At 37.6% G+C, this 25368-nt stretch overlaps 1 protein-coding gene across 3 annotated transcripts; it reads right to left on the bottom strand.

Moving 5' to 3' along the window:
- Positions 1 to 1432: 1432 nt before the first annotated feature.
- On the bottom strand, positions 1433 to 24980 carry loxl3b (lysyl oxidase-like 3b). 3 transcript variants are annotated; one of them, XM_028438109.1, is made up of 15 exons: positions 24739 to 24980; positions 21450 to 21770; positions 21168 to 21331; positions 19325 to 19542; positions 11607 to 11814; positions 10714 to 10894; positions 9133 to 9287; positions 8161 to 8331; positions 6922 to 7077; positions 5654 to 5813; positions 4678 to 4921; positions 3897 to 4012; positions 3619 to 3755; positions 2287 to 2398; positions 1433 to 2208 (listed from the first exon to the last, which is right to left on the bottom strand). In XM_028438109.1, exons 2-15 carry the CDS (start codon positions 21760 to 21762, stop codon positions 2135 to 2137), a joined length of 2409 nt encoding a protein of 802 aa, XP_028293910.1. In that variant the 5' UTR covers positions 21763 to 21770; positions 24739 to 24980; the 3' UTR covers positions 1433 to 2134. The 3 variants fall into 3 exon arrangements, with proteins under 3 accessions (XP_028293910.1, XP_028293908.1, XP_028293909.1); XM_028438107.1 differs by lacking the exon at positions 6922 to 7077; XM_028438108.1 differs by lacking the exon at positions 8161 to 8331.
- Between the last annotated feature and the right edge of the window lie 388 nt (positions 24981 to 25368).

Genomic DNA, 25368 nt, shown 5'->3' with positions numbered 1-25368 from the left:
GTCATTCCTGTTCTGTATAACAGCAGCTCTAATATTTTCTGCTCAGGTATGAAATGGTTGTGGGTGAAAGTCCCAGTAGATGAACAGGCTGTCATGCATACAATGGATATAATGTCACCAAAGCCACATGCCAATATAGTATACGTTGTGTGGCTAAGTAATCAGCTAATCCACTATAGTGGACTGTCTTTAACACATGATCAGATATAATTAAAGGTCCAACATGAAAAAATAATTTAAAATGCAAAAAAGAAGATGGCACCATGCTTTACATAGTGTTTGCCATTCAACCTTTCATCTGTTTTATTTGTCGGGACGTTTGCAGCCTTGTTAGAGCCTGATATGTAACAACTCAAAATGTAACAAGAGCCAAATTGTTATTAAAAAAAAGAATGTTATAAAACCCAAAATATAATAATCCACCAATTTTATGTAGCACTTTTTTAGACACTCAGTCACTTTACAGAATTAAGGGATTATTCTTTCACTCCACACTTAGTGGTGGTAAGCTACTATTGTAGCCACATAAGGCTCATTAGAGCCCAATATGTAACGAAATCCGAATTGTTTTAAAAAAAAAATAAAACCTGAAATGTAATAACTAGTCAATAATGTAACAAAAACGCTCATCCTGTATCATAAAAAAAAAATAAACCCAAAATGTTAACTGGTTATATACAGTATATATAGATACTGAGCCCAAAACATAAAAACAGACTACACTCAAGCAATCAGCCTTTTAATGAATAAATCCTTGACTGAAGTTTTTACTTTTTGTAAAAATAAATGTTTTATTACATTTTGGACTCAGCACTTATGATACATCATTGAAAAAAAAAAGTTTTACTTTTTTTTTTAGTAATTTGTGTTTTGTAAGATATTGGGCTCTAACAAGTCTTAATCAATTCAATATTGCATTTAACATATGGTTTGACCCGTTTTGTGATTTAGGTTTTAATCCTTAAGATGATTAATTGAAGTAATGATAGATGAGAAACTAATACAATTGAAATATTAGCTATAAACAGATTTCACAAAAAAAGCTGTGATTCTTTAAAGCTGGAGTTTGTTGTTTTCGGCTTCAATAACTGAACTCTCTTAATATTCAACAAAACCTATGGTGTGTTTATGAGGTAATTACATGGATACACGTGACATCAGACAGAAAATCCTCATTCCCTTTTTTATTTGGATCAGCAGGAGGTGTTTCATCAGTACATACACATACTGAATAAGAACCTCAGAGAGGGGCAACTCTGAGCGCAGTGGGGGGGGGGGGGGGGGGGGGGCACCAAAATATAACTGTCTGATCTGAGGGCCACATTAACAACATTCATGTCAGCATTTAGAATAATGATCAATCTGTGCATTGACACAGGAGAACACAAAGCTTTGGTCTGTGAGTTATTGTGTGTACTGTAAGGTATTCCTCATAAAATATATTTTCTTCTTTTTTTTTTTACAAAAACATTTTTAATAAATTTTAGGTTAACAATTAAAAATGAAAATAATTTCTGAGGTTTTCTCAGCCACTTCCTTTAACATAAATAAATAACTGCATGATATGTTGACATTTGATGAGCCGTGACGTGTCACATAATCTTCCTGAATTTAAATTTGTTTTGGGGGCCACACACATTTAGCGCAAGGGCCGCAGGCAGCCAGTTGCCACCTCTGAAGTAACTTATACTTTTCACGTGAATCTCAATGTCTGCACCAAACAATTCATTTATCACTACACACAAAAGACTGCAGTGTATCCAAAGCACTTTGATTATTAAAAAACCTAAATAATGACAATAAATACAGTGCATTCATGGGATGAGCTTTTAACAACTAGTAATAGTTAAAGAATGCACATCGTCCCAGTATGAAGCTGTGTGTGTGCGTGTGTGTGTGCCTCTAAAAATGGTTATGCTAAAATTTTAGAGTTTTAAAAACAAGACATTCATTAGAAGTCTCTTTTTTATCACACAGACAACTTAAAGATTTAGAAAAGAAAGACTAGATGAAATACATGATCTGCACTTGAATATTCAAGTATTAAAAACTATGAAATAAACAAAGGCTCGTGTTGGTCTTTTCTGATCGCTTGTAATTGAATTCCTACATTTGGTGCTAAAATGTTTATTAATTAGGAGATCTTGTTGTTCAGCTGTCCGGGGTATTTTTCAAACCTGCGCTCAGCCTCCTCGCTGAACGCATCACCTGATGGAGAACACAATGAAACATGCAAATCACCTTAAAGTGAACAACGAGGTGCGTAATGTGTTTCTCACTGCTTACCGATGTGGCAGTTATGGAGCCAGATGCGATGGCCGTCATACTTGCAGTTACACTTCATGGCGTTGTTGGTGAAGTCGCTCTCGGCAACTTCCTGGTTTGGGTTGATCACGACCTGGAGAAATTGGACATTAGATTTAAATTATCAGCAGCAGTTTTTGTCTTTATCAACAACTTATTTTGAATAACATTATTCCTACTCTAGTTTTCATTGCAAAAATCCATCATTTTACACTAAATGTAATTTTTCCTGATTTAAAATAATTCACTATTTTACTTATCAGTGAGTCCAATGTTAGCTAGCCTAATGCGCTAAAAGATTTACATTTTTTTTTCTATTGAAATCATTTTTAAATATAAATTACACTGCTTTTTTCCTGACAATTTTTTTAAATATATATAAATATAATTGTTTGATGGTTGTGGTTTATTGCTATTTTCTTGTAAGATTTTAAAAATGATTGTCATTTATGTTTTTAATATTAATCATCATTATTGAGTCCTTGGTCAACGTCAAAGTATTTGAGCAAACAAGATGATATTTCAGGTATTTATGTAGATAAATGAATAATAGTCTGCTCAATACCAAAGCATTTAGTCACAAACATATGGATCCCAAATATTTTATTGTTTGCTTGAAGGAAACACTCAACCTAAATGAACACAGCTCATCTGAAAGACTATGTATGTATATGTAAATGTTGTTAGTAGGAGGTGATTCAGACACTGCATATGCAATAAAACTCACTTTAAACGCACGCATGTGGAGGTCGACATGTTTGACAAACTGTGACGTAGTGATTACTTAAGGAAATGCTCCATTCATGTAACTCCAACTGGTTTTAAGAGGTTGAAGACTTGTGCTGGTTCCCATGGTAACGTAGACAAACCTAATCTAAGGTGTTTTCCCTGTACAGCTGAAAGGCATACGTGGATCTGCAGTAAAATGGCTCATAGTGGCGTACAAATGATGGGCGTAATTTGTGTTTCCTGGTCAAATCTGTCCATTGTAATTATAGGAACACCAAGACCGTAATAACGTCCAAGAAACTGGCCGACACATCATTAAAAACTAAAACATCAGACTGAAATGCTATTTCACCATAGACCTTCTATGGGAGCAGGAATATGAAGATGTGATGGGAACACTGATTTTTCTAAAGCTTAACTTTACTCACTCTGAGGAGCGTTTGACACCGGAAGGATTCGATGTCTGTATTTTTTAATGGTTTGAAAACCTGACTATGTGTTGAGAATCCTTACTATATTATCCATTCCTTACACTTGTAGTGCTTTAACATCAGCTCTGTGGTTTCCACTGGTTCACCCGCCCACCTGCATGATGTAGTTTCCAGGTTTGACGTCGGTGATGTCGATCCACTGACAGTCGATGTCGTGTCGGTACAAATCCCAGCAGCCCACAGTGATGCCCTGATCGCCAAAGTTGGCGCACTCGTATCGTTTGGAAACACCTGCAACATGACATGTCATGGATGACAACACATTTTATATGTGTTGATTATTTTTGGAAGGTAAAACCTGCACCTCATACAAATAAAGACAGCTTGTGAGTTGTGTTTTGTTTCGCCTCTGGTTTGAATCATCAAACTCACCCTCGTGACAGTCGGTGTCCTCCAAACAGAAACTGGCTTTGTGTCCTTCAGCCACTTTTGTACCGTTAGCGTTGAGCAGGTCGTAGTGGGTAAAGATATCCATGCTGTGGTAGTGGCTGTAAATACAGAGGAATAATCCTTTATTGTTTTTCTGTTAAACCATTGTTAGAAATGATCAAAGCCCCACGAGAAATACAAAAAGCACATCTTAAATCCTATTTTATATGATTTTACTTCATACATAAACCAAAAACCTATAATTTTTGGAAATCTTTGTCTGACATTGTCTGTACTTCAAACAAATCCAAGTTTCAACTCTTCTTTGTATTAAAATATCAAGTGTTTTTAATGACAACAAAAAGACAGTCATCAACATCCCCCACCAGACTGGTTGTCATTATAACCAACAACCTTTTCCTAAATGTCCTAAATCTAAGAACTTAGATGTATACATAAGAAAATATTATCACATCACAATATAAAATTACTAATTATCTTAAACAATTTCTAAGAAAAGCTGTCCCCTTTGTAGATACCTTGAACAGAATAAAAAAAAAACAGAACAAAGGCAATAACTAAAAAAATATTTTGCACTTCTCATTTTCGAACTCCATCAAGGTATTGATACCCTGAAGCCACACACCGAATCTGGTTATCGTATCTTCAACAGTTTCTGAGGAAAGCTGTCCACTTTAACTCGGACGGATGGAGCTCAAACCTATATCCCACTTCCACAATTTGCGGCGGGGGATAAAAAGTGAGTAGAATGAAGTTAACGTACGCATGACAAGCATGCCACACCCAGGAGTGTCGCCCAGCCTTGGGTTTAAAGTCCGCCCGTCCAATGTTGTGGATCTGTGAGGAGAAGCGGAGGAGGCGTCGGTGTCCGTACGGCCAGTTGGCCTTAGCGGCGGATTTGGACAGGCAGTCCTCTTCAGCAGCGCAGTAGAGCATGTGCAGGGGTCGATCCTCAATGTAAACAGTCTGCTGGACCAGGGAGGCGTTCAGGACCAGGTCTGAGACAGCTGGGGGCACAAACAGGCGAGATGGAGTCAGCTAAATACACATCACTTTTTTCCATTTTGTTTCAGTATTAGAGTGAAATAAGGGTGTAATAAAAAATCGATTTGGCGATATATCGCAATATTTCACCACGCGATTATGGCATTGATCCAAAAAATGTCCAAATCAATTTTTTTTAAAATCATGTTTAATTAAAAAACTAGATCCCGAATTGGCATGTCAAAGATTAATCAACATCTGTTAAAAAAGTAACTGTTGTTGCAGCACAAAGATTTTCCTGCGCTTCTAAGACGCAGATGATACATCGCAATGTACAGAATATCGTATTGTTTAGTACCGGGATTATTGTATCGTGACATGCAAATATTGTCAGATTCATGGCTATGCACACCCCTAGTGTGGAAGCCTGCAGATGTTAAGATGAATGGTTTATGCTCAGATAGACTAATCTTGTATATTTATGGGTAATATGTAAGAACAACAAAGATAATGCTGTTTTATATGTAATCATATGTTAAAGATGTGACAAGATTTGCAACTAACAGTTGTAAACTGGTCTAAAACTATTGTGTTGCCTTTGTCTAGTCATTTGCACCTTAAACCAGTTTCTGCTCTTTTTTTTTTTTTGTTGAAATAGTGATTACATGTGTTGTTTGGGCTCAATAGAAGCTTTCCTCCACGTTTTTGTGACGTCACGCAGCCTAAATCCCTGATGATTTTTCTGCGTCACTCACTCTCTGAGCAGATGACTCCCGCTGAAAACTTTGCCGCCGCTTTCTGGCAGCTGATGGTTTTGTGATGCTGGCACTGGCTCAGAGACAACTCGCTTCCTGTGCATTTCACACCGCTCATCACCATATCGGTCACATTACTGCTGTCCCAGTACCAGGTTTCCTTGGTGAGGGTTAGACAGCAAACAAACAGAGAAACACATCGATCTGCATTAAGCAGCTGGTAAACATTCCTGCACGGAGCAGCAGACGACTCGATGTGGCTGCTCTAAAACAGATGTTGGTGTGACTCATGTTTGGCTGTTGGTTGAGACCAGACAGGGTTACACAGTTTTTAAGTACTGAAGGACTTTTATAAAAAAACAAACATTAAAATATCATCCTTTTACTACATTAACCAGATATTTGTTGTAAACCAATCTTAAATGTCAGACGTACATATAACCGTGTAAAATATTGTGCCACTTGCTATTATGTGAGTGTATGTAACTCAGTTTAAAATGAACAAACACTTATGGTAATCTCACCAAAAAAATTTCAAATGATCCAAGTTAATTTAAACCATTAGTCTTGAAGACATGACCCAACCTATTTCAACTTAATTTAGCATATTTTACCCTTGTTTACCTAGCCTTACTGTGGCTACAGTTGATCTTACTCTCATTTAGTATAACCAAGTCATATTCTGCTAAGGCTTCTTTAGTTATATCAGCCCTACTTAGCCAGCGTTAGCGTGAATTAGCCTTATTACTTAACTTTAATTTATTACATTTTTTTTTAGGAATTATCTATCTTAAATTAGACTGTTTGGGAAAGATTAGCCTTGCTTTACTGATCTAATTCAGCTGTACTTTGTAGCCCATTCTAATTTAGCCTTATTAACATTGGCTAAAAAAACAAGCTTTGCGTGGATTTACATCATAAACCATTCATAAATACTAAACCTTGCTTATTGTGGATTACGATTACTTAGAATAATTTAACTTAGCATACGATAGTCTAACCTTGCCTTAAATTCCTTGGTGTTACTTAGCCTAACAATGCCTTAGTTTAATTTAGTAGCTTTACTGACTAATATCTCATTACTTAAACTAATTTTGTCGGACTTCTCTTAATTTATTTTGATTTAGCATGACTTTATTTGGCATTAGCCTACTTAGTCTAACTTACCTTTACATAGCTTCACTTTTCTCCCATAGCTGTACTGAACTGAACCTAAATTAATTCATTTTTATTGTGTGTGTGTTCTCTTTGTTTACGCTCCTACTTACAGTGATGGCATGCATGGAGTAGCCGAGCCCTAGCTGCCTGCAAACCACCATGGCTTCTTTTGTGGTCCAGCCTGTGCTGCACACTGTGCCCCACTTGGACCCAACCCGAACCTCCACCCGGCCCTCATAATTGCTCCGGCCGCCCACTATCCGGATCTGCAGAGACGCCCTGCAGGGAGTCAGTGAGGGGACACACTTCCTGTTCTGTCTCTGACCTGCCTGAACTAAACAAAATAACTACAAACACTTATATTTGGGTTGTCGGAGCAGTAAAGGAGAGGGTTAGTTTTCCAGATGTAGGAAACATGGTTTCCAGATGAGGTCATCATTTGCTTCTAATGGTGAGTGGTTTGGAATATTATTGCACATTTTAAATGTGGCAGTTTTAGTCTGCCTATAAAGATCAGGCTAAAAGTGTTAGCAGCAGCAAATGCAGATCAAAGAATTGTTCATTAAATAGAAAAATCATACACTGTCATAGATGCGTGCCTGCATGTTCAAATAGGAACATAGAGTTAAGCTACAGAAAAGGCATTTTATGTATATTTGAACATGCATCAGGCTCCCAGTGGTCACTTTTTAAGACAATTAAAGCAGAGTACTGTATGTGCCGACAGAGACGCTTCATTCAGTTCTTCAGGAACTAAATTATTTTATGACGTTTTTCAGTATGCCTGAATCAAAACAAAGGGGTGACAAAAAGCTCATAACGAGACCTAAAGTGCAAAAGACTGAGGTTTGAGCCTATAACCACTGAATGACAAAACGTTAAATTTAAAGCCAAAGTCAGAATGTTGCTTATAATCTTTAATCGAAAGCAGAAAATACAATAAAGTTCTGCTTTCTTTTTTCCACAAGCCTGTTGTGATGAACCCATGCAACAAGTATGTTTTTTATCTGACCTTTATAGTCTAACGGAATGAAATATTAGAAAGTCCAGTAGTACAAACATAAGCACGTCATATTTCTGAATTTACTAATGGTTCTCATTCAGAAATGGATGGACTGCCAACTCCAGGTCAGGGGAGAGGTCATGCCCAAATCGAAGGTTTTTAAAAATTCCATGTCCAGCATGAAGAACAAAAAAACGTATATACATCTGAATTTTAAAAAGTGAAGACCACAAGTAACAACCACAACATGACAGTATGACTCTCTATTGTAATGTGTGATCTTTGCACACGATTGTAAAGACCCCCTCTGGTACAGGAAGCTGGCCTGGTCGGGTTAGTAACCTACTTGCAAGCCTTGGTTAGCGTAGCCCAAGCCCAGCTGTCTGCAGGCCACCATGGCCTCCTTGGTGCTCCAGCCCTCCCCACAGATCAGACCCCAGCTCAGCGTCCCGTTGGGGTCCGCACTCAGCACCTCCACACGGCCCTCATTTTGGGTTCGACCTCCTGTGATACGGATCTGTGCGGGACCGCTGGGTTAGAGGCAGATTACAGATACACAAGGGCTAGATTGGAGAGTGTTTCTGTTTTTGTACACCAGAAGATCTGCTGGGGTGTTTTGTCATTTTAATTAAAAACATCTAATAGATCAGGCATGCCAAACTCTTTAAAGTCCATGGACCACATACAGCTGTGGTTTGATATGAGGGTTTTGAATGAAGGACTGATATTAGCGTTTTAGGAGACACCTGCAGCATATATTCTATCTCGTGTACAGTATTAAAAACAGATCACCATCCATCTGTTCTCTATCATGCTTATGTTATTCAAGATAAGCAGTTCCAGCTTGTGAAGGATACAGGTCTGGATTTCTTCTAGCTGCGAGAAATTGATGTTACAGTTGCACAACTGAGCATCCTACAAACAGATACTTGCTGTTCAATGCTTTCAGAAAAAAAAACTTGAATTAAACATCAACATTTGAAGGTTTAACTGTAGTTTATCTGGCCAATGTCTTAAAGTTTGGAGCAAATCTAAACGTTTTTTTCTAACAGCAGTGACATTTGCGGAAATGATGTGAAACTTATTTTTTATAGGAATTTCACATTCTTGTGGAAACAGGGTGAAAGAAAGTCATGCAAAGAAGATTGTATCCCCCCCCTCCCCCCCACCTCCCTATCCTGCTATTTTCAAACAAAAAAAGAAACACATTATTAATATTTGGAACTGATTTCGCCAACACAACATCTTGCACTGCTTTTCTAAGTCCAATATAAAATTTTGGTACATTTGATGTAGATTTGAGAAGGAAAGTTCCGACCTTGTTCTCTAGGCCCATGTAAGGAATGTTGCAGCGAACGGCAGCGTCCTCCATGTGCTGACAGTCCTCAGAGGTGATGTTTCGGAACGGGCAGCTCCAGATGGACTTCTCATGTCCGACGCACTTCACCTCGTTCATGTAGATCGGACCCATTCCTAGATGAAAGAAATGACACCAGCGTGGTCAAAGAAAGGTAGGAAAAAACATAAGAGGACAAGACAAAATGACAAGAATGAAAACAAGACAAGAAATACCAACACCAAAAAAAAAAGAGAAAATAGTAAAAGATAAACAAGACAAGACACCAAACCTAGACAAGCAAAAACAGAAAATGAGACAAGACAAACAAGGGAACAGACGACAAGACGAGAGGAAACAAGTCAAGAAATAACAAAACCTGAGATAAAGATGAAAAAGGCAAAAGAGAAGAGAAAACATGACAAAATAAGAGAAACAAAAACATGAGGTTACAAGACAAGAAAAAAGAGAAAACAAGACTTTCACATTCTTACCGCTTCCAATCAACAAAACATTTAGACAGAGACAAACAATGTGAACAATAATCAAATAATGAAATATTAAGTTACAATAAATGTCTGCCCTGATTTACACAAATGGTTATCGTATATTTATTAGAATGGTTGAAGCTGAATAGGATAAACACAGGTTGGCTACAACACCGTGACCACTGGGCAGTGTTGCTTTGAAGGAGAGCAGAATAACATGCTGATCATCACTTGACTTGGCCTGCTGATAGACATGGGTATTATGGTATATTAATACCATAATAACCATGTTCACTGGCTGTTACATGTTAAGCTCTTCTTCTTTTATCTTATGCCACATGCCGAACATTCCACTAATTATTTGAAAATTGTCCATGTTGAGAGTAGTTCAGATGACCTGCTAGATAAAAGCCAAGACGGCTGAAGATGTCTTCTATAAAGCTGGTCACCAACATATTATGTGTGCTATACATTCTGCAAAATATTGACTTGTGAAGTTGAGTTTCCCAGAATAGGGTATTTTAAGAGATATGAAGACATTAACATATCTTTTTCCACAATAATAATTTGACTTTTTCTAAAGTATCTCAACAGACTATCGATGATTTTACCAGCACCAGCTTTTTGACTGTAGCAAAAATGCTCATTTTATTGGAAAGCACTTTGGTGACCTTGTTATTTGAAGTAGATATAATAACTTTAATTGATTTGTTGGTGTTTATTGGAGCTGAAATAACCTAAAGCTAATGCTGAACAGGGTGATGGGTGTAGAATGTAGATGGAGGATAATGGGAATGCAGCAAAATGGGAATAGTTTTCTTGATTCTTGGTGCGTAGCTGATTTGCACAGTAAAGAGGCAATTGGAAAACACCAAAACATGCATTAGAGTACACAGTTCATGCAGTCATGCTGTAAGCAGATATTTTAAAGCAAAAATGCTAAAAAGGCCCAACTTCAGGTGGCTTAAATACCTTGCTACTGTTGCCTAATGCACCCTAAAGTTCAGAGGAGCCTGCTGAAACATGAAAGGTTGAGAGCAGCTCTTTTAGATGTTAATATCAGTTCATTCGTCACCTTGTCCCATACGGGCACCGGTAAACGCTTCCTTGGCACTGCCAAAGCCGAGCTCCCGGCACACGACGCTGGCCGACGGCAGGTTCCAGCGGTCGTCGCACACGGTTCCCCACTCGCTGTCCTTCAGCACCTCCACACGGCCCTCGCCCAGCCGCGCCCCGCCCTTTAACCTCACATTAGTCTACAGGGCAAAGAGAAACACCATTTGCTCATATAAAGGTTCTTTAGGAATATTATTTAAATTATTTTACTTAATGATAAACACTGCGTAGCCAGGGTCATTCATGGACATTGTCAATTGGGACTTGAGGGCAAAATCTGATCCACCAAAGCATCGTATTCAGCCTGCAGGACAACTCATATTAAAGTGAAATCTGCAGGGAAAACACTCATCATTAGCTTACACTGAATGTGTTGCACCTCAACAACTATAAATTATAAATAATCGGAATTTTACACATGAAGTGTTAAAATTAATGCACAAAACTGTTGAAAATCGACATTTTCTTAACAATGTCAGACTAACTTCACATCAAACTCATCAAAGTGTGGCCCTTGAACTAAAATGAGTCTGACAACTCTGCTTTGTAATAATGGAAAAATAAGAAATCTGACATTAAAAGCTCATGGTAGTTTGACTTAAACCTCTTTTGAAAAAGTAATGCTTGATAAATTTGGTCATATTTTTGCCAAGCCTCACATATGTAAGTAAAACAAAATGTACAAAGCATTAGCCATTAAACAAATACACATACATCTGGTTAATACGACTATTTATTTGTTGATTTCTGAGCTTAACAAATGTGAATCCTCCCTTCCGCTGGGTTAAAGATAAGCTTCCCTAATGTAACCCATTATTAGACAGTTCACTCCACGCTTCAGGTTTACTTTACCGAAATCTTAAGCTTCTTCTTCAAACTGCTGTTTTGCATGAAGAGCGGCCCCGGCATGCAGCTGATGACCGCCGGCGAGCCACCCACACAGGTGGACGTGGAGTTTGGTTTGCTGAACTCTAAGGGACAGGCAGCCAGGTGGACCTCGGTGCCCGTGCAGGCGACAGAGTGGACGTGGAAGTAGCTCTTCTGACGCTCCAGAAACAACCTGAGATCAAGCACAGACAGAAAAAGAAACACAGATGACTTAGTTTCAAATGTAAAACAATGGCTACACAAAAGGATTTAAGGAATACGTTTTTGTAAGAATGATAAGGTTTGAGGACTGTAACAGCTGTGTTATAAATCAGAATCAGCGCGCTTAGTGTGATGCGTTTAAGGACTATAGTCACTGCAGTGACACTGAATTGTCATATTTTTGATAAAGCACAGCTGATCCGATACCTCCATTTGGACACTACTGGAAAATGTCCATTTATTTTTCAATGCATTTATTATGGATTGAACCACATTAAATATATTGTAAACTCAATAACAGATCTAATTGCAACTTATATTTTGGGGCAATTTGTGACTAAACGTTGATTAAATAACATTTAGAAACATTTTTTTTTTTTTTAAATATTTTTTAAGCTACTACAAGAGCAGAAAAAAAATTCTGGAAACAAACTATTGAGGTGTTACTTTACATTTTCACTGAAACTTCTTATTCCTTTTCTTGAAAAATGGTTCAAACCACAGTTTGAGTTTAAATAGTTTGTTTAAAAAGTTCAGACACACTTTCCTGGGCCTGGTGGTCTACACCACTCCAGGCACTGGTGTGTGCTTCCTGACTTTCACTGACTTTCCTGACAAGCCCCCAATTTGTCAAAACCTGGCTTAGGAGTTATGGCAAAGGAGGGAAATGACAGCTCCAGTTTTAACCAGTTTATTATTATAAATAAGGGGTGTTTAACCATAACAAGTATGGTTGTCAGTATGATCAGTGGTGTAAGGTTGGGTGTGTGTGACCATAGGATTATGTGTGTTGAAATTAAATCAGGTACAGCCAATTTAGGAGCCAGCAAGCAGCCAGAGTCAAACCAGTGAGTATAATGACCGGTGCCTGAGGAGGTGGAACACAAGGCCCAGGTGATCCCCATTTGCCAATCAAGGCCCGCTCACTTCTTAAAGACACAGACACTTGATACAACATAAACTGTCACAACATCGCTTTATAAATAATCAGATGTTGTTACACTTTAAGTGCATTAATCCAGGCTTTGGAAAGGTTCATAGATTTAGAATTTGGTAATTCTCCTCTGACTTTAAATTTTAAAACACATCCCCTTAGACCAACACACACTGTCTGAACTTTCTGGACTCCTTCAGACACCAATGACATCTTAGTGAATTCCAGTTTAGTTTTGACTACAGTGAGATCACAGGGACCACATTATCTATTTTTTTAAAACATTTGCCTCTTGATTTGGGACACAGCTTTGAACCAAAAAGAAAGTAAAAAAAGATTTTTCATTAAGATACACAGAATATAAAATCACTGACTGATAAGATAAGTTGGTGCCTGTGATATAATTGTAAAATAACTAGATTGGGGTTCAGTTAATTAGAAAGAATAGGCTAAAAACCTATTTTTTAAGTCAGCTACCACTCCATCCAAGTAAGTTTTACATTTTTCATTTAATTTCTGGAACTATTTAAAATCCTTCTGCTCCAACAGTTTTAGGATCGTTATCCTAATTTAGTGTTCAGCGTATGCTTGTCTTTAGTCCAGGTTACCTTTTGCCAGGGTTGCTCTGTTTAGACTTAGAGTTAGCGTTAGCTTTGGGTGCCTTCCTGCAAGGCAAAGACGGGTTAGACTGCACAGTTAGGATGAAACCATTAAGACACAGTGAGAAAAAACTTCATATGAAGTAAAGTCACACTAACAACAAGTAACACAAAACAGAAAGATGTGCAACAGTCAGCACGGCTGTTACGTGTCACGCACTATTATTGTGATCACGTATTAGCTGGAATAGACACATTTACTGTAACAAATACATCTTTAGACCAAATGTATGTGGACACATTTCACATTCATGTGTCAGTGCTCTATGAATGGTTTGTGTTCATATACTTTTGGACACAGTGTGGCAGGAAGGAAACACGCTCACTGACATGAGGTTAGTACAGATTATCTGTGTTGCCAGATACGGGTACTCGCAAATTGAGTTAAAAACTATACAAAATACCGGGAAACCACCCAGAACACGTGACTACATTAGTATGCTATGCTTCTACTATTGTGTCAGTGCAAACTTGAGCCTTCACTCGCTGTGTGACGCAGCATTAAAACATTGTGGTTTGTGTTCATGACGGATTCTGCAGACTTTAACAAACTTTTTTTTTTTTGGCTCCTGTTGAGACTAATATCATTTGGCATCTGTTAAATCTCCAAAGTCTGATTAAACTGTGAAGGAGGGAACCACTGATGCATAACATTTAATCCTGCTTTGGAGCTACTCCCGACACTGCATACTTCTACAGCAATGTGTAGTGTAATAACTGTTAAACCTACATGGACCTCTTTCCTAACTGTTAAAACCCAACCTGGCAACCTTATGCACTTTTAATACAGATGAGACATGTAAACTGTGGTTATTCTTAAAATAAATCATGCAACTGTTTCAGTTTGGGGGGGGGGCTGTCTATGTATATATCAGAAATCCGACATTCTGTGTTGGATAATATCGGTATATCGGATATAGGCAAAACGCTGATATCGAACATCTCTAATTAAACATACTAGTACAGTGCCTGTCTTAAGTGTGTATTCATATAGTGGGAGGAGCTTAAGTAAAGTTGTCAATTATGGCCAAATGAGTATGTGTTTGAAGGTTGGATGTACAAAGAGGTGTACATACTCTGTACTCTGTAGTGTTATAAAGGGCTATATTTGCGGGTGCAAAGTAAAATAGTGTGTGCAATTTTCCTGGTTTAATTCTAAGGGACATTCGCATGCTAAGTGTGTTTTTTTTTTTTAACTCATTTTCATATATTTTTTTGTTTGGTGTATTTTTCTGTAATGTATGTTTTTTGGAGTCATTATGTGTATTTTTGTATCTTTGTTGTCTTTTTGTGCTTTGTTTTGTATAATTATTGTTTTCGTTGCCATTGTAATGTGATTCTGGAGTCATTTTGTGTATTTTCGTATCTTTTTTATGTAGTTTTGTGCATTTCTGTTGTCATTGTATGTATAAATATTTAGTTTTGTGCATTTTGAGTCATTTTCATATTTTTGTTGTTATTTGGTGTATTTTTCTGTGCTATATGTTTTTTTGGAGTCATTTTGTGTGTTTTTGGAGCCTTTTTGTATATTTTTGTGCATTTCTATTGTCGTTTTGTGTACTTTTTGTATAAATATTATTATCTTTCCCAGCTGCATATTTGTAGGGACAGCTATCGGGCACAGAAAATTTGATTTTGTTAAACTGACATTAAATGCGCTACTATTAAGTGTAAGCAGCAATCTATGGCATGATAGCAGATCTACTGTATACATGAGTCCAATAACATGATAGAAAGAGTGCTCAGCAAAACTAAACTACAGCCATACGCATGCTACAGATTACACTACAGTGAACAGGGAGCGTTGACTAGCTACAGACAGGAAACCCACTGTCAGAACCGCAGCACAAACAGCGGCGGTGGACGGTGAGTTGTCCTCCGATAGAGTACCTTCCACCGGCTGAAACATTAACCTTTGGCTTGGGAACCTTCTCGGCCGCTCGCCTTTTTTGACGTCTGGAAAAGTGAGACAGCCAGATTCCATCACATACAGAAGAGAAGCTACACAAAGACACATAGGCTAGACGCACACACACATACACACACGCTCACACACACACAGGTATGCCAGGGTCAGCAGTGAAGAACATTTCCAACATTCCTCGAGGCTCGACTATATATCATGTTACAGAATTCCTGCTAATGAGGATACGATGGGGATTATGGAGCTGTGAGATAGCGTTATCATGACTAAAAAAGCTAATAAGTCATAGTAAAAAAACAACAAATCTTTTTATATTTATTGACAGAAATAAATTACCTAATAAATACAGTGGTCTATTTTAAAAGGAAGCCCCTTAATGAACTGTGAACAAATCCTATCCATACGGGATAAGCAGGTACAGAAAACAAGTATACAAAGATTTCATGTTTGATAACGATATTTTTTTTCTGTTTTGTTACTGTTATATATTACAGGTTATTTTACTGTAATACAGTATAATTCAATACTCGCTTTGACAATCTTACCTTCATTTCATTTTAGTAGCAATATATTTCCATTTAAGGTTATAGTTCCCATAGTTGGTTGTGCACCTATTTTGTTTTTAAAACAATATACCCAAAGCACAAACAAAAAGAAAATACCAACCTTTTTTTTTCCAAAACTTAACTTATCATTTGCGGCCTGAGACTAAATGGTTCACTGCCCAATGGTTTGGGACGACTCAATTAAACTACACCAGCAAGATTAGGAAGTCTTAAGGAATAAAAAAAAACAATATTGGAGAATAAACATTGTTCATGTTTTTTTACCAAACACTTATCGAAATATGGGAGTTGCTTCAAGTTCTTTGTGTCCACAGTCACCACCAGTTAACATTAGGACTTCCCTTTATGTATTTCTGATATAAAGAATTTGGTCACATTTCAATGCATTTGCTTTTTCCTCACGGAAAGGTGTGTGTATCCAGCAAAACCAGGATCTGGATCGATTAAAGCGGAGGTTCTCAAATCATGGGTTTGACCCTCAAAAAGGCCATATCTTTCCAAAGTTAAAAAAAAAACTATTTTGCATTTTCTAAGTAAGTGTATTTGGGTTTATTTATTTTTATTCACTTGCACTTTTTACTTTATTTATTTTAAGTTTTTGGGTTGAAACTGCTTTTATCCACTAAAAGGTAATTGTATGGCTTTTATTTTAAAGCTTTTAAGCTGTTGCTTCATCCTGTCTCTTCTCAAACTGAAAGATACATCCTTCTATCTATAAAAGCAAGGAATCTCTGTCTGTGTGTGTCTCATGTCTCTGCAGATCAGGATCAGACAGAGCTGAGAGTTTCAACATGGCTGCTGCTTGGCTCAAGGGTGTGCAACGTCGGAATTGTTTGGGGTGCAATGATACCATTAATAAATTATTTCAGAAATGCTTTACAAATTCTGTGTGCATCTAAACTGACTGTCGTGGATTAATGACAATAAACGAGTCCGGACCAAGTCTGTTCCGGTCTGAGGAGATCCGGATCCGCGAGGAAAACAAACTGGAATCGGAATAGATGGGGTTCAACTCCCTATAGTGTCCTTGCTAAAAGCCAAAATATATGAAAACACAATAGTTATCACTACACATTTCAGAACAAGCCTAAATGTCCCTGACGTCCCATCTTCAAACACAACCTCATTTGTCCATCCATGAAAAGATACTGAACCTCCCACTCTTCTATAATCATACATACTTCTTATGGGCACTGCACTAGTATTGTATGTACAATTTGTGTTAAAGCTATTTCTTGTTTGTTTTTCTCTGTATAATGATTAGAACTTATGTATTACATTGTTTTGATGTTGCTTCTGTCGTGAAGTTTGAGACAAAGAATAAAGAATACGAAGAAATAGATCACAAAGTTGGCCATCAATTGATGCAGAAACGGCAAAATATTATAATTAATGAATTCAAAACATTTACAACAATTGCATTTTTTTTGGGTCACAGTCTTTCTAAAGGACTGATGGGGGCTGTCACACCTATAAGAAGTGCTGAGTTATGTCTAACAGACGACAGACTGCCTGACTACACTCAGACTGTCTCCACAGTACACTGTGTGCTGGTTGGCTTCCATCCACTCACTGCTGTACATTACCTGAACACTCGACGCCCTCTTTTTTTCTCGACCTCAGACCAAACCCCAGAGCCTCAGGCTTCACACACGCCTGAGAGAAAACAAACACTTCCTCCTGTACCACTGGGAAGAACACTGAAGATCTGAATTAAGCGCTGGATGGAGTCAGATAGTTGTGCATCCGGACTATTTGGTTTTCCATTGCTATGATGGACTTAATTTTACAAAGATCATTCAAAGCTCATTGTGCAATAGGATGACTGAGGGGTGTTCAAGGTTGGAGGAGTTCAAGCTGTTTGGTTTCTTGTTCACAAGTGAATAAAAATAATCTACCAATACAAAAGTTTCTCTCAGATTGTGGTCATATAAATCTGAAACCTCACAGGATGTTTGTCATTTCCTCACATTTCCAAATAAAAGCTGAGCAATGGCTTTCATCTCCACAGGCAGTCAGCCATGACTCCACAGCTTTCTCCAAAATATGTGACCTCACTTTAAAAATCACCAACTTCACCACAGAGAAGAAAATTAGAAACCAGGAAAAGCAATCAGAGGTTTGCACAAACATTTTAACCCTGCAGCGTGAGGAGAAAGTCAACAGACACTTTTTTTTTTTGGACTGCAGTAAACACTGTAATGTTTCCATCTGCTGAACAGAAACCTATTGTTTGGAAGTGTTGATAGGTTTAAATGCTGAATAGAACAAGGATGTTGCAAAGAAATTGAATAATCAGAAACGTCTGAAACAAAACTTCAACCATGAGGATTTGCATTTAGGTTACTATTTTATTTTTACAGTATTGATATTCATTGTGAATCATAAATTCAACTTGTTTGACAATTTGGAATAGAAAGTACTTCTAATTCTGAATAGGCAAAATATAGGGTAAAAAGGAAACTGTATATTTATTGGAAAAGAAAGTTACTTATTGGGCGAAAAGTAGGTTATTTGAAGGAAAAGGAAAAGAAAACATTAATGGGAGGACAAAAATTGGATGAAAGTGTGAATAAAAAGGGAAAGGATATTTATTGGCAGAAGAGCTAAAAATTCAAGCAGTCAGAAAAACTGTCTGTACTGTCTAGATGATGATAGCTTGTGGAATTAAATGTTTTGGGATGTTTGTAATAATAATAATAATAATTATTATAATACATTAAAAGAGAAAAGATTAAGAAAAAGTTAGAAAACAGTTTGAATTTATACAATTGCATTAGTATTAAAGATTATTAGAGACACATCTTCCCTTATTAGTATTTGGGGAAATTTTAGGCTGAAGTGTAAAAATGCTCAACTTAGTAAAATATAACAATGACTCATTGTATTCAGTCAAACTCATACATGCATAATAACGAGTCTATAGAGTTTTGTTAACAACCTTGTCTTTGCTGGTTTGGGGGTGGTCACCATGGTGTGTGTGTAAGACAGAGATAGAATTGAATATATCTATATATTATATTATCATTTTACATGAATAAAAGGTCTTACCATGAGCTTAATTGTGTATTTGAATAAACATTATATTTCATTAAACACTAAAAAGACATATCTAGCAGCGTTCCTTTGACATCCACTTTCCAATTAAGATGTGAATTGTGACACTGTAGTCAGCTCTCCCAAGATAAGCATCTTTAAAATATTAAAACAGCATAGGAAACTTTTAATTGGTTACGCTAATCCATATAAGCTGCTACACCTTATTTTAATTTTTGAAACAATACAATGTGCAGATTTATTTTCTCGTATGTTGTGTGCACTTGCTATTGGAATAATACATGCAATAATCCATCATTAAATTAAATAATATGCAGTTTGAAGTGGAGTATTTCACTCACTTGTAGAAGTTCTTGTTGACTTTCCTCTCGTGTGGGAATCCCAGCATGCCGCAGAGCACCCGGGTGTTTTTGATCGTCCACCCTAAGTCGCAGACCTGTGCCCAGCCATCTTTGTACTTCACCTCCACCACTCCCTCCGTTATGGGCAGCTTCTTCTTTGCTGCCACAACCACAGGCTGGAGTCGGACCTCCTCAATCTTGTTCTCATCTACATGTGCCTGGCAGAAAGAGAGTTCATCTAGCATTGTAATTGTATAAATTAATATTAATGCTTCAAAGAATAAATCAAATAAACACATGTGAAAATATTTATTTAGCACATATTCCAACAAAGCACAATTAAAAACAAAATAAAATCTTTATCTTAACCCCAGGCATACATTAAATAATTATGTACAGGTCTATAACTGACTGAACTGCTGAAAAAACACAAAGAGCATTCAAGCTTCGTTATAGTGAAATCTGTTCCTGAACCCGTCAGCAGGTTCTCAGGTAATGATCTTTATAACGCGGACCAAGTACAGGCGCAATAAAGTGCAGAGAAATGTGTGCTGATAATTCATGCTGCTGATGCGTAGTTTGGATTTTTTTGGACCCACTGCTGCGGCGTAGGAGTCTGTGTCAACACAGAAGGCTGCACGTTACGTAGCTCCAGCATCGTCACGACACAAACATAAATCCCACTTTTCACGCTGTGCTTCGTCTCAATCTCTGCTTAGAAGACAACATAGTGCCCAGATATGTTGAAATACGGCGGGCACGTTGACCCGTTTCCAGACAAGCGAGCACTGGCCGCGGTGCTTGCTTGCATCATCACAACAACCTGTTTCTGCTGGGTTGTTTCAGTGAATTAAAGTGTATTGGTAGAAAACCAAAAATTTACTTTTGGGCCAATTTCGGTAACCTTGCCAGCAAGATGGATTCTCCTGGTGTTCACAAACACCAGAATCCATCTTGTGCTGCTCCTTTGCCTTTTGAAACCAAACTGAAACGGTTAGAACCAATCATGAGGCAGTGTTGTGGTTTAGGGCGGGATATCCGGGTGTAACAAAGGCAGAAGCGCCAAAGCAAAACTGGCGCATGCGCAGTTGCAGGGAGAGGAACTATCTGGGCTACCGCTATTAGCATAGCTCTGAATCAAAATAGAATAGATGTCGACGCAGGAGGATGAACGTGTGGAAGCTGCTATAAATTCAGTTTTAGAAGAATCCAGCGTTTCCTTTTTGAAAGAGCAACCGCAAGAGACCCTTTGTGCATTTTTGGACGGTAAAGACAGCAAAGCGGGAGCAGTGTCTCATTTGTTACCGTGTGATTGGCTAATACAAATCACAGTGGACAGGTTCTTCACCCAATCACCTTCAAGCATTCTGTTCATGTCCCTCTCTGGTTCCGAAAGGATTCGCCAGACCCAGATCGATGTGGAGAACTCCTGTTAGAGGTAGGGCTATACATCAATTCGGCTCTTGCCAGGTTACATTTTCGGCCATAAAAATTTGATGACCAAATTTTCGGTGCTTTACTAAACATATCTAATTGCCAACTTTAGACCAACTCACAGTAGCTGTGGTTGTAAACTTTAACACGTCTACCTGCCTCCTTTATCTCATGTAATTGGGTGATATAGCAACATCCTCCGCTGACCAGGCCAACACATTTTAATAGTTTGAACAGGCTCAGAGATGGAACAGCTAAACAGCACTGTGTGTGTGTGTGTGTGTGTGTGTGTGTGTGTGTGTGCGCATCAGTTTATAAACCAATAAAAAAAGCTTTAATTTGTCATAATCACCACCTTCAGCACAATTTAACTACAGAACTTTCTCTTCTTTATTATTCTGGTACTTACATCAATGACGTTTGAGTCCACAAAGCCGGGGATCCGCTCGTCTTTGCACACGACGCCGGCATCTTCGTCGTGGGTGCAGTCGCTGTTGCCCCAGCCGCGAGACTTGCACTGCTCGATACTTTTCTCGCTTCCGCTGCACAAAACATTGTCCAACCAGATTTTTCCTGCAAGGACAAGAGCAGATTCTCAACAACCTGACTAAAAGATGTATTAAGTGCCATCTACTCGTACTTCTAACAGCAGGAAGTTTATTATGTGACGCAACAGTGATTTCCCTCTTACCTGAGCCTTTGCCATATTTGGCGCTGTGCGTCCATCCCGTGGCCTCCACGAAGCCTAGCTGTCGACAAAGCACGTGAGCGTTCACTATGGAGAAGTCATCGTCGCAGATGGTTCCCCACTCTCCTTTGTGAAACAGCTCTACTCGCCCCTCATTGTGTTTCCGAGGGAATCCAGTCAATCTGACCTTCAGCCTGTCAGTGCGGGGCTGGGGGGATGATGTGGGCGTGGCTGAGGTGGTATTTGATGCTGTGGTTTGGGTCAGGCAGCAGGGAAACAACAACACTAACAGGAGGCCGCGTGTTAACTGCTCCATTTATAAATCTGCACACAAAGGAAAGAAAACGTGCAGATTGAGATTCTGGATGTCGCGTTGGTTTCCTGGCGAGGAAAGAATAGAATAGACTCCTTTTATTGTAAATGCACAAGTACAACAAAATTGCTCATGCCCCTCCCAACAACATTCAGCTACACTTCAAAGATTTAAGCTAAACAGACACAATCCTAAAAACAACATAAGATTAGGGTTAGTATTGGCAAGGATGTTGCAATACAATACGTATCACGATACTTGGGTCACGATATCACAATATATTGCGATATTCTAACCAGTTATTATCAAAATTAAACGTAGAGATGAAAAATGAAGTTGCTATATATGTTCATCAGAAGATATTGATCATTCACAGGACAAATTGAGTCAAAACTGTTTGCTTCAAAACATCCTATTTATTATTATTATTATTATATCTACAGCGCCATCTACTGGAGTGGAGGTGCGGATCTGGCACAATTTTCAAGGTTTTTACAGTATGTAGGAACAGGAGCTGGTCAACATACTCAGTAGTTAGACTGCTCCACTAAGTATGTCTCCAGTAGTAGAAAACACACGTCCGCAAAAATGTGAAAAATATTGATTGAATATTAGAAAAATTAAAAAAAAAAAATTTTTTTTAAATCAATTTAAAAAAAATAAAATCAATTTGAAAATCGGCACCCAAAAAATTGCGATTTGTCGTTAAATCGATTTTTTTTTTCACACCCCTACATAAGATACGGTAAAAGTCTGTCGGAATAAAAAGTTCATCAGTATAACAGCGCATCAATATAAAAGTTCATGGGTATAAAAAAGTACAGTACAGACAGTATTTGATTTTCCATTATATTAGTAGTGATGTCACATCTTTGTGTGTGGAGTTTACTTGTTCTCCTCAGCTTCCTCCCAGGCCAAAAACTATGCATGGGTAAATAAATATTTAAATAAGTGGTATCAAATATGAAAAATCCACACAAAAAAAGACTTGTGTCCACCTTGGGGCCTTGAGATCTAAGAGATCAAATGTTGTTTATAAATGAAAGTACTTCTCAAACTTGCTTAAAAACCAAAAAGAAAGTAAACTTTTTACTGTCTAATTCCCCTAATGGAAAATCTCATTTTCTTTAAACCCTGGGACCAGTTTAAACGATACACCAGCAGTGGTGAAGTTCAAAGCACAGCCCGTACAGCTGAAAGCCTTCTCTCGTCATATCTGGAGCTCAAACCAAAGCTGAAAATATGCTCAGCATATGGAAGCTGAGCTGCTCCAGCAGTCTGATTCAAACCATCTGGCCACTGTTCACGTAGATCTGATGTGTGTATTTGTGTGAGAAATTCTTCCCAGGTTGTCAACCTTTGACAAAAATTTTCCAGCAAATATTCAATTTGAATGCATGAGCTGCCGTAGACTCGTATTTAAGTCATTCTGACTTTCCACAACAAAATGTTGCCTTGGCCATTCTGGTTTGTCACTGGAAAGATGCACAGGCCTGCTTTTGATAACCTTCCGAGCTTTTAGCAAGCAGGGGGCGGGGCTGTTCGTCCAGAGACACAAATACAGTAGTGTGACGTGTTTGTACAGAAACCACGAACTAAAGGTTCATTCTCGGAAACTGAATGAAAGGACACGTGTCTGTATGTCCAAAGAGAGGAGGCAGCAAAGGAGAGAAATGTGCAACTTTAATCACTGTGGAGGACACAGAAATGTAAAGGTCTGGTCTGAAGGTCACATTGTTAACATTCATGGCAGCTTTTTTGAATATTAACAATCTATACATTAATTCAAAATAGGATTTTTGTGTGTTTCAGGATCATTTTGACTATTTTTTATGTTGTTTTGTATGTTTTTTTGAGTCATTCTGTAGTTTTTGATGTTGTTTTATGTATTTTTGTTGTTCTTTTGTCTATTTCTTTTGTTGTTTAGTATTTTTGAGTCATTTTGTAGTTATTTTGTGTCTTTTTGTTTTTCTTAAGTATGTTTTTGGAGTCATTTTATGTCTTTAAGATGTCTATTTTGGGCTTTCTTAGTGTTTTCCTTTTTGAGTGTATTTTGAGTCATTCTGTAGTTTTTGATGTTTTCTGTATTTTTGTTGTTCTTTTGTCTATTTCTGTTGTTGTTTAATATTTTTAAGTCAATTTGTAGTTGTTTTTTTGCAGTAATTTTGTGTTTTTATTTGTTTTCCTTGTGTGTCTCTTTTTTAATTTTTCTCAAGTATGTTTTTGGAGTCGTTTTGCTTGCCTTTAATATGTCTGAACTTATTTAGTGTGTTTTGTGTGTTCTTTTGTATGTCTGGAGTCATTTGTTACATAGTCCTTTCTTTTTGTGTGTCTTGGGAGTAATTTTGAGTCTTTTTATCGTTGTTTTTTTATTGTTCTTTTTGTGTTTCTGGAGTCATTTAATGTATTTAATTTTGGTGGGGGCTGTACAAAACACTACAGAGAGCCACATGTGGCCCGTGGGCCACCAGTTTCCTAAGATAGGGTGAAAAAATATCTATGCCTTGCTCTCTTTTGATCTATTATTCTTCATATCAATAAATAGAGATATATAATTCAGAATCTGAGATTTTACACATTAAGTAGAGGAAAATAAGGATTTTTTCCCCATTTTTTTTTTCAATGACCTATTTAAAAGTCAGTATGAAGAGAGGAAATCACTGCTACACATCTTGTGGAGTATAGTAAAGAATCCAGAATGGACATCATACCAGGTTGGAGGTTTTCCATGAGTGCACAGACTTTCTTTCAATCCCACTGTTTGTTTTACCTGTTACAAAACATTCCTAACGTGTGTATTCCAACCATGTCACTGTGTGAGCAGGGAAAGGGTCTCAGCACAGAGGGCTTCTTTCAATTACACACAATTCTAGAGTCAAAGTCTGTTTAATTTGAAGTGTTTTTAACAGCTAACCCCTTACTTCGATTTGAAGAAGAAGAAGAAGAAGCAGCAGCAGAAGCAGAAGAAGCTAATCTTACCTTGTAATCCCAGTTTGAGGAGGTTATAACGGGCAGAGAATGTGTGGAGCTGCCTCTGGAGGAGAAAAATCCAGATGTTCGGACACAAACACGTCAAATAAAACTCGAATAAACAAGTATTTACTGGTTTTTGGATCTCGACATGGCATCCATTAAAGTCAGATTCAATTAACACAGCAGCCAATTAAGCAAAGCGCGTGCTGCCCGGGCTCCGTAAATTGCCAGCTGTACCAGTGGTGAGGAAGAGGAGGAGGAGGAAGAAGAGAAGGGGCGGGGCTTGTTCCGTGGGAAGACACTTTCATGATTGTATGATTATGAAAGCAGAATGTGTTTCCATAATAACAAAGATGATTCTCATTTTAGTTAAACTCAACATATGAAACTTTTTTTTTAAAATTACAAATGGTATTATATATATATTTTGCATTGAAGCAATAACAAGTTACAATAATATATTTTTTTTTATATGTTTTTTATTTTTATTTTAAAGTCAAATTCAACGAGTGCAGTGTTTTTCAACCCTGGGATCACCTGAAACATCCAGTAATAATAAAAATAAAAATACTGATTAAAATTCTACTTTTTTTTTGTATTTATTTCTATTTATCTATTTTGCACAATTGAAAAAAC

This window comes from Gouania willdenowi, chromosome 22, assembly GCF_900634775.1.
Source record: "Gouania willdenowi chromosome 22, fGouWil2.1, whole genome shotgun sequence".
In the NCBI taxonomy this organism is placed as follows: domain Eukaryota; kingdom Metazoa; phylum Chordata; class Actinopteri; order Blenniiformes; family Gobiesocidae; genus Gouania; species Gouania willdenowi.
Note: the sequence above shows the minus strand (reverse complement) of the source record. Positions and strands in the feature narration are given on the sequence as shown.

What these genes read in the sequence shown, in the direction of transcription:
- loxl3b (XM_028438109.1), bottom strand. Translation starts at nt 21,762, where the DNA reads ATGGAGCAGTTAACACGCGGCCTCCTGTTAGTGTTGTTGTTTCCCTGC. An exon ending in ACATGGGCCTAGAGAACAAG is followed by an intron (nt 8,332 to 9,132) that starts GTCGGAACTTTC and finishes GGTCCCGCACAG; the next exon opens with ATCCGTATCACAGGAGGTCG. An exon ending in ACTCCATGCATGCCATCACT is followed by an intron (nt 5,814 to 6,921) that starts GTAAGTAGGAGC and finishes ACCCTCACCAAG; the next exon opens with GAAACCTGGTACTGGGACAG.